We start from the raw sequence: 8,574 nt of genomic DNA, 5'->3' as shown, positions 1-8,574 counted from the left end.
AAATAAAAAATAATTTTTTTTTATTAAATCTCTCTCTCCTCTCCCTCATCTCTCTCGCCTTTCTCTCTTCTCTGCATCCCCAAAACCCCTTCTCTCTCGCCTTTCTCTCTTCTTTGCATTCCCAAAACCCCTTCCCACCTGACCCTGACCCTGTAACACCCACCCCCTATTTATAAAATATATTGATGTATTTAACCCCTCAACGTTTTCAATATATCTATTGGGTCCTATTTTATCTACCCAATCAGGATCTAAAGCATTGGATTCTTTCTCCCTCAAGCTGCCACGTGGCAGCACCCCAATTATTCCCTCACTTCTCTCTCTGTCCCCCCCCCCCCACGTGAACCTCTTCCTTCTTCTTCTTCTTTTCTGTTTTTCCTGTCTGTCCCGGCTCTCTCCCTCTCGGCTCTCTCTCATATCTTTCTTCTCTTCACTCAACCGCAAGCACACACATGCACACCATCTCCCCTGGGCGAGGAAGACCCATCGCCATCATCAATCTCATCCTGCTCTCTCTCCCTCTCGTGTCTGCGAACCCAGAAAACCGGAAAGGATCTCCGGCGAGATTTTTATATTTTCCGGTTAGGTAAGCCTCAAATCCCTATCTTTTGTCCTAGAATCTTGTGAGAATGGTTCTAATTGGTTTTATTTCGTGATTTTGGGAGGTTTTTAGGACGAAATCACCACGGGTGTAGGCACACCCATCTCTGGTGACCTCGGGAGTGTCGAGGGAGATTCCGGCCATCTTCGGCCGTTCCACGACGAAAGGAAGGTATAAAAACACTCCCCTCATCTTGCTTTTCGTTTTGATACCTAGATCGGAGTTTAGGGTGGTGTGTGGTGGTCGGCCGGAGCTGTTGAAGATCCGGTGTTTGTTCTCTGGTGAGACCAAGCCTCCCAGGCCAGTTCCAATTCAATCGGGCCTTAGGCCTGTGTGGTGAGCCTAGCCCAACTCACCCAAACCCAATTGTTTTTCTTTTATTTTTATTTAATTAATTGTTTAGGACCTAAAGGCCTTTGGGCCATTATGTTTAGGGCTTGAGGCCCGTGACCAAACCCAAAACCTTTGAAGGTTTTTATTTATTTTCTGTTTTAGAAATAAGGCCTTGGGCCAATTAGAAAGTGGGCTTTCAACCCTTTTCCTTTTAAACCCTTTAGCTTTAGTTTAAAGCCCAAAACCCTTAAGGCCTTTCAGCCCAACCCAAAACCCTAAGCCCAATCTGACTTTGACCTTTGACCAATTGACTTGACTGTTGACTCGGTCAACTGTCAGAGTTGACTTTGACTTTGGCCAGTCAACGTTGACTTTTTGAATTGACTTTTCGGGGTTTCGTCCAGAACCTCTCCTAAGCTAATTTCGACGTTCTGGATCCGTTTTTTGAAGTCTGTTTTCCCAAATTCAATCGTTTGAATAGAGTTTGACTAAAGATATTCCTTTATGTGAATAGGTGCAATTATTAACGGTGATTCCGCTATACCTTTTTGGTACAACTTTGCACCATCGGTGTACGGTGAGTGGACCCCTTCTAAAATGCATGTTTTAATAGTAGAAATGCATACATGAAAAGCATGATTTGATGATTACGTTTTATGAAACCCTTTGAGATAACATGCTTATTAAGGCTAGTTTGAATTATTACTATTTTTCCTATAACCCATGTTCTTATAGAATATCCGATGGATGACGATATGATATTTAGAACATGTTTCGAACACCTCTTTATAGTATAGATGATGGATGACTTTATACTATGAAGTTGTTTTTCAATATATATATGTTCAATTGTTTTTCAATAGTAATACTATGAAGTTGTTTTTCAATATATATATGTTCAATGGTTTTGACTTTTCGGGGTTTCGTCCAGAACCTCTCCTAAGCTAATTTCGACGTTCTGGATCCGTTTTTGAAGTCCGTTTTCCCAAATTCAATCGTTTGAATAGAGTTTGACTAAAGGTATTCCTTTATGTGAATAGGTGCAATTATTAACGGTGATTCCGCTATACCTTTTTGGTACAACTTTGCACCATCGGTGTACGGTGAGTGGACCCATTCTAAAATGCATGTTTTAATAGTAGAAATGCATACATGAAAAGCATGATTTGATGATTACGTTTTATGAAACCCTTTGAGATAACATGCTTATTAAGGCTAGTTTGAATTATTACTATTTTTCCTATAACCCATGTTCTTATAGAATATCCGATGGATGACGATATGATATTTAGAACATGTTTCGAACACCTCTTTATAGTATAGATGATGGATGACTTTATACTATGAAGTTGTTTTTCAATATATATATGTTCAATGGTTTTGTACTTACCTAGTGGTCCTTTCCGCTACGGGACATAGGGATAAATTCTGGTCCGTCCCGGGCGACGGTTTGGTGTTGGCATAGGGCCTGGAGTGTGTTTCCTCTGGCTATTTAGCACAGGGACGGGGAGCCGGCAAGGGGCCTGAAGTGTATTTTCCTCTGACTGTCTGCTCAGAGACGGGGAGCCGGCATGGGGCCTGGGGGTTATCGAACAATTCACTAGTGATTATTATATATACAAGTTATGATTTGAGACACTGCACGACATGCTAGGTTTCGGAAAACCTATGTTTATCATTATATATGTATTTGCATAAAACCTGGGGGTTAGTACGTTGATAACTGTTTTACTATTTATATATCAAATTGGTCCACTCATGTTTGTTTTGCACCCCCTTCAGAACTTACAATCGAGGCGTACAATCCCGGCATCCAGGCACTTCCGCATCGGTATCTTCGAGTCCTCTCGCTGTAGGACCCATTCTTTTATTCATTCAATTTTATATTATTCTTTTAGTGTTCTAGATTAGATGTGTGCTCTGAACACTTTCCTTAAATGCTTATTCCTTATTCTTTTATATTTATAAGTTTTATCTATTTCTTGTTTTCAACATTTGCACTCAATAAATGGCTTTCGTCACCCTCGGGTGTCGGCCAACACGTGCCTATCCGGGTATTCAGGGAATATTGGGATCGGGGCGTGTCAGACCCCTTCCCACTCGTCCCCCCCAACCTTCCTCCACCACCCTCTCTCTCTTTTGCATCTCTCTCTTCTCTCTTTCTCTCTGGACACCCATCTTTCTCTCTCTCCCTCATCTCTCTCGCCTTTCTCTTTTCTGCATCCCCAAAACCGCTTCCCACCCGACCCCTTCCCACCAGTCCCCCCCCCAACCTTCCTCCACCACCCTCTCTCTCTCGCCTCTCTCTATTCTCTCTCTGGACACCCACATGCATCTCTCAAGCCCTTCCCACCCGTCCCCCCCTCAACCTTCCTCCCCCTCACCCTTTCTTCCCCTCGCTCCGTCTTCCCCAAACTCAAAACCAGAACCACCCAACCCAGATCCCACCCCGCTCCAAACTCAAAACTAGAACCACCCAACCCAAATCTCACCCCACTCCCGTCTTCTCTTTCTTCCCCGAAGGGTTTGGACCACACCCAGATTTGACAATTCGTCGACCCAGTGTACATCATCCCATCGTTCAACACTGCTAACGCATTCACGACATCTTCATGCGCCTTAACCGACTCGACGCAGCGGAGATCTGAGTCTTGCCAAATCATCAGGCTCAACACAGTGAAGATCCAGAGGCATTTCTCGTGGCCCGATGCGGCATAGAAGAGGTTCTGGTTGACGGCGAGGCAGGTGATTGAGAGGGAGGGGCGGCAGGGCGGGAGAGTGGCGAAGCAGAGGTGGGAGACGGATAGGTTGAGGGGCTCTAGAGGGGAGAGTTTTTGGAGGGAGAGGTTGCGCAGAGAAGATGGGAGCAGGGGGAAGAAAGGGTGAGAGGGAGGAAGGTTGGGGGCGACGGGTGGGAAGGGTGGGAAGGTTTTGGGGATGCAGGTGGGTGTCCAGAGAGAGAAAGAGAAGAGAGAGAAGAGAGAGAGGTGAGAGAGAGAGGGGGTGGTGGAGGAAGGTTGGGGGGACAGGTGGGAAGGGGTCGAAGTCTTTTAAATAATAAATTATGTTTGGCCCTATGGCCCTTTGGCCCTCGGTTGGAGACGGTTTTTTGTGAAAGGGCTAAAACGAGCCCTTTGGCCCTCGGTTGGAGACGGAGGCAAATATGGCCCTGTACTGTTCTTTAAAATATTAATATCTTGGAGAATCTTGGAGGGCCAGAGGGCTAAAACGAGCCCTCTGGCCAGCCATTGGTTGGAGATGGCCTTACACACTAAGGCAAAACACCAGAAACAGAGACGGGAAAGCATAGAAATGGTACAACAAAAATAATTGCAAAAGGTGACTGCATGAAGGGTAAGTGACTTGAAGTAAAACTTCAGTCTGGACCCCATTTCTAAAAACCAAGCCCCAGAGAAAGATAGGATAGGGTTAACAGTGCAAAAGGAAGCATTGTCGCCTTCGAATTTGAAATCAACAGACGAATATGGCATACACAAGGTTGATGTGGAGTGAATGTAGAATGTGTAGAGTAATTCGGGGTCCCCGAACCGTAAGCGATTTTTTTTCATTGATTGATTGATTGATTGATTCAAGGTAGCTGTAGCTTGCTTCCAAGTTCAAGTGCTAGCGATAGAATAGGTAGAACACTATGACACGATGACACGATTATTTAATCTGCCTCACCAAATGACACTATCTGTTTTGTCCATGCATTTTTATGTCACCCATAAATGAAATAATCCCCTTTTTGTGATCCTTAAAGTCAATTCATTCACCCACCATAAAAATCAAATGAGTAAAAAACATATTATCTGTGCCTTTATTGTTCTATTTTCTATTTGGTACTCATATGTTCTTCAAATACGACACGCATCCTTACTTCTTTATTGTGAATACTCTTCATTTCATGTTATATATTTTCTTGCCAAAGAGTAAATAGGTAGAAAAATTAAACATTTGTACGTGGCTTTATCAAGAGGAGTTTCAACGTCTACAATAAAAGTCTTGGTAAAGAAAGAAGAATTACACGGTCACAAAGGAGTCTTCACAAGAAATGTTGTGTACAAAGATATTTTTCTACCCCCGAATTCAACATAAGGTTACATTCTTTCTTTTAATGTCTAATTCCCTTTTCAACTTTTAATGCAATTCAATTACAATTAATGCTAATATTTGATTTTAACTAAACACATTAAATTTTCAATAGGATGAAACGATATGAGTTCATGATATGTTTTGTGTCAAGGTCAATTGAAATTTTTGGATTGTTTTTGTACTTTTTATTTAGCTTTTAGTTGCAACTAAATTATACGGATCTTCTTTGTTATTTATTACTTTTTTTTTACATATTCTAGACAAAATACTTTAAATTCCTGCATGTATTATTAGAGATGATAATCGCCTTTATTTTATGTTTCTATACATTGAACCAATCCTAGCATATAAATACATCTAAAATGTGTAAGTCTCGCGTAACGCTCTATGATTAAAAAAATGCCTTTCGCACGCGCGTGAGTGCGTGCAAAAAGGCTAGTGATATCTAAAAGCTCATTAATGTCCTGGGATACCTCCTAAATTATCGATTCCTTGTTTTCTACGTACAATGTTTCGTATTCTATTTTCTTTTTTTTTTTAGACAAACTAACTTACTTTTCCATTAAACAAAGAGACTAATACAAGGAAAAGAGAGAGCCTAAAAAGCATCTCACAACCGAAATACAAGCCTAGCAGGAAAAAGTAAATAAACACAAAGTCGAAAAGGCATAGCTAAAAGACAACAGAAACCTTAAAAATAAAGAGGAAACCAGCAGCCACCACCAAATCTGACGTGCCTCCATCGGAAGGCCACCACCATCAAAAATCAAACCAAAAGCAGCAACTGGATCAACGGAAAATGGGGGTGAGCGAGCCACCAACGTTGTGAGCGCTCCCATAATCCTACCAAATAGTGCAAAAAACACTTTAATAGCCACCCAAAACCCAAGCACGTCACCGAGGAGAAGCACCCGGGGCTGAGTAGCAGTAGTTGGTAGTTGTGGACTCACGACAGAAGGAAACATCGGAGCAGGAAGGTGTCTACAGGTTCCGATCTGAGACAAGCTCAGAGAATTGAGACAAAGGTCAAACAAACTGAGACAAAGCTCAGAGAAAAACAGAGGAGGGAAAACGTGACAGGGGAAGAGAGAAGACTTGATGGTATGGGTAACAGGTTGGGTTGCAGCATGAGAGAAAATAGCGGAGGGGAAGGAGGATGACCAAAGGGCGAAGGTAACGGCCTAGAGAGGAGAAGAAAAGGGGTAGCAGTAAGGGAAAGCCGGTCGACTCCAACCAGAGGAAGGAGTCGGCGGCGAAGGCTGGGAATTTGGGGGGTTCCTGCGAGAGAGAAAAGTAGGAGCGGCTAGGGTTTTGCACTTTTGGCTATCCCATCGTGAATCATTTCGTATTATATTTTCTAATTTTCTGATTTTGGGGTGGAGGGAGTGCTAATATAGTAATTTTCAGGGATTTTGGGTCTTTGTGGGAATTTTTTGGGTAAATTTGTGATTTACAGTTGATTTTAGGAATTGATTTATGGGTTTGGTTTGAATGCACTGACAGAAGTTATTGTTTCTGTAATGCAGATGATGAAAGGTAAGTTTGAAAGGAGAAAGGGTTGAAGTGGTGTCTGGTTAGAAGGAGAGAGATCCATGGCAGTTGGCACGACCATGGCCACGGCCACGAAGAGGAGACATTGTTGGCGATATCGAAGCTTCTCAAGGAATTGATCAAGGAGGAGGACATGAAAGTACATATTTGGATTTCATCAGCATGACCAAGATCATGAGCATTTTGATTGTCTGCAGCTCTCAGTTCTTGGTATTTCTTCATACATTTAATCTGGTTGAATTTTTTTATTTTATGGGTTTGGAAATTCAAATTTTTTTTTTCTGCAATTTATATTTCCATTGAAGTTTTTGAAATGTTATGTTTGGTTGCCAGTATGATTACTTATAGACTATTTCGCCATATGCATTTGCTACAAAATGTAAACTTATTTTAAATGAAACATGTTGAAGTCTATTTGCATTTGTGTAAGCTATTGTGTGTTGTTAAAAGATAGGGCATCTAGCATACAACACACACGCTATGGGTGTACAACTAAGTTTGCCATGCAAGGATTTCTGGATTTCTTCGATGCCTCTCCTTCAGCCAAACCTCTGCATTTACATGAATTTGTAGATTGCAGAGTCGACAGCATAAAGCATATAGACCGTTAGCAGCTATAGATTTAGTTTTCAAAGCATTTTGGATAGGAAAATTAATGGATGGTAGAGGTAAAACTGAAATTGAAAAACACCAAGGTTAAACATGTACAGTTGAAACCGTACCATTTGTATAATTTTTTCCAAAAAAAAAAGAAAGAAAGAAATTAGGGCCACATGGCTTCGCCAAGCTCACAGCACATACGCCATGAGAAGAAATTTAATGACTATTGTATGTTGCTAAAAGAGAGGGAAGGTAGAAGGTAATGGAAGAAATCTGTTCTCAAAATCTGAAACTAATATTCTCAATGTGTTTGAATTCTCTTCTTTTCGTTGTCATTATTTGGCTTCCTTCTTTCATTGTTTGTTCGTTATACAACTGTTTTACTTACCAGTAAAATCCAACTGATATAGTTTGATATTACAGTTATGAATTCCAGGAATTAGTTAAACACTTAATAATCTAATCAAATTAACAAGAAAAACATATGTTCCCATGCATGTAGAAACTCAGTGGAGATAAAACTACATTTGCAAATGAGGCAGAGCACCAATGAAGTCATTATGGTGCATGTGTTGTGTGGTATAATATAGGAAGTACATTAGTTGTAGGAGTGATAATGCGACTTAGCATGTAAATTTATCATCAAATTTGAAAGATATTGTACACTTATTTTGGAGACCGATATATCATTGTTTGATTTTAGTCTTTTGTTTTTACCTTTTCAAATAGTTGGCCTGCTTCTCTATATTTTCTCATTGCCTCCGCACAAAAGGTCAATTTTCTTTTTTTGTCATTAAAATGTTCTTAGATTCTGGTTATATGTGTTTGGTTTTTTGCTATTGTATCTTTTGGAGTCTGCTTATTTGTATATTTGTTTGCATCTGGTTTTGCTTGGTTGGTCTATAGGTGGCTTGGTTGTATTTTCCCCATTCCTTTTTATCAATTTATTGCTTGGCAATGTTAATTTGTAACTGCAATGTGCAAAAAACTAGGACTAGCAAGAGACAGTGTGCCACGCCTCGATCCTGAGATACGCCCAGAATCGACGCGTGATAGAGTACTGTAGCAGTACAATATAAAATACATGGAGTCACTAAGACTCATACATATAATATACATCAGAGCATCAGCGGAAATAACTTACAACAAAGGAGGCAATCCCTACTCTCAAGTGCACTGCCCTCACAGCTACACCACTTGAAATCTTGTCCTCTAACCGCTACCAGTTACTCTGCAAAATAACCATATGCCGTGGGAATGGCGCATCGGGCAAAGCAAAACCCAGATATGCTACGAAGCTCGTGTGAGTGACAATAATACAATATATGTGAATATAAGCAACATCAAATGATTAAATGTTAAAGTAGTGCTACGTCGACACTTCTTCTGCATAC

General features: G+C 40.9%; 1 protein-coding gene across 1 annotated transcript; it reads left to right on the top strand.

Annotated features, from left to right (window-relative positions):
* The first annotated feature begins 344 nt into the window (after positions 1-344).
* On the top strand, positions 345-7,316 carry LOC126606893 (uncharacterized). Its single transcript, XM_050274284.1, has 6 exons — positions 345-581; positions 674-772; positions 1,449-1,511; positions 2,717-2,786; positions 4,875-5,033; positions 6,556-7,316. Exons 1-5 carry the CDS (start codon positions 453-455, stop codon positions 5,030-5,032), a joined length of 519 nt encoding a protein of 172 aa, XP_050130241.1. The 5' UTR covers positions 345-452; the 3' UTR covers position 5,033; positions 6,556-7,316.
* The last annotated feature ends 1,258 nt before the right edge of the window (positions 7,317-8,574 follow it).

The sequence above is a fragment of the Malus sylvestris genome, chromosome 16, assembly GCF_916048215.2.
Source record: "Malus sylvestris chromosome 16, drMalSylv7.2, whole genome shotgun sequence".
NCBI classification, from domain to species: Eukaryota; Viridiplantae; Streptophyta; class Magnoliopsida; order Rosales; family Rosaceae; genus Malus; species Malus sylvestris.
The sequence above is the reverse complement of the archived record's forward strand: the minus strand, read 5'-3'. Positions and strand labels throughout refer to the sequence as shown.

Excerpts from the sequence above, each read along its gene's own strand:
- LOC126606893 (XM_050274284.1), top strand. The coding sequence starts at position 453 with ATGCACACCATCTCCCCTGGGCGAGGAAGACCCATCGCCATCATCAAT. Across the intron at positions 773-1,448 it reads CGTTCCACGACGAAAGGAAG|GTGCAATTATTAACGGTGAT; the intron begins GTATAAAAACAC and ends TTATGTGAATAG. Across the intron at positions 1,512-2,716 it reads CTTTGCACCATCGGTGTACG|AACTTACAATCGAGGCGTAC; the intron begins GTGAGTGGACCC and ends CACCCCCTTCAG.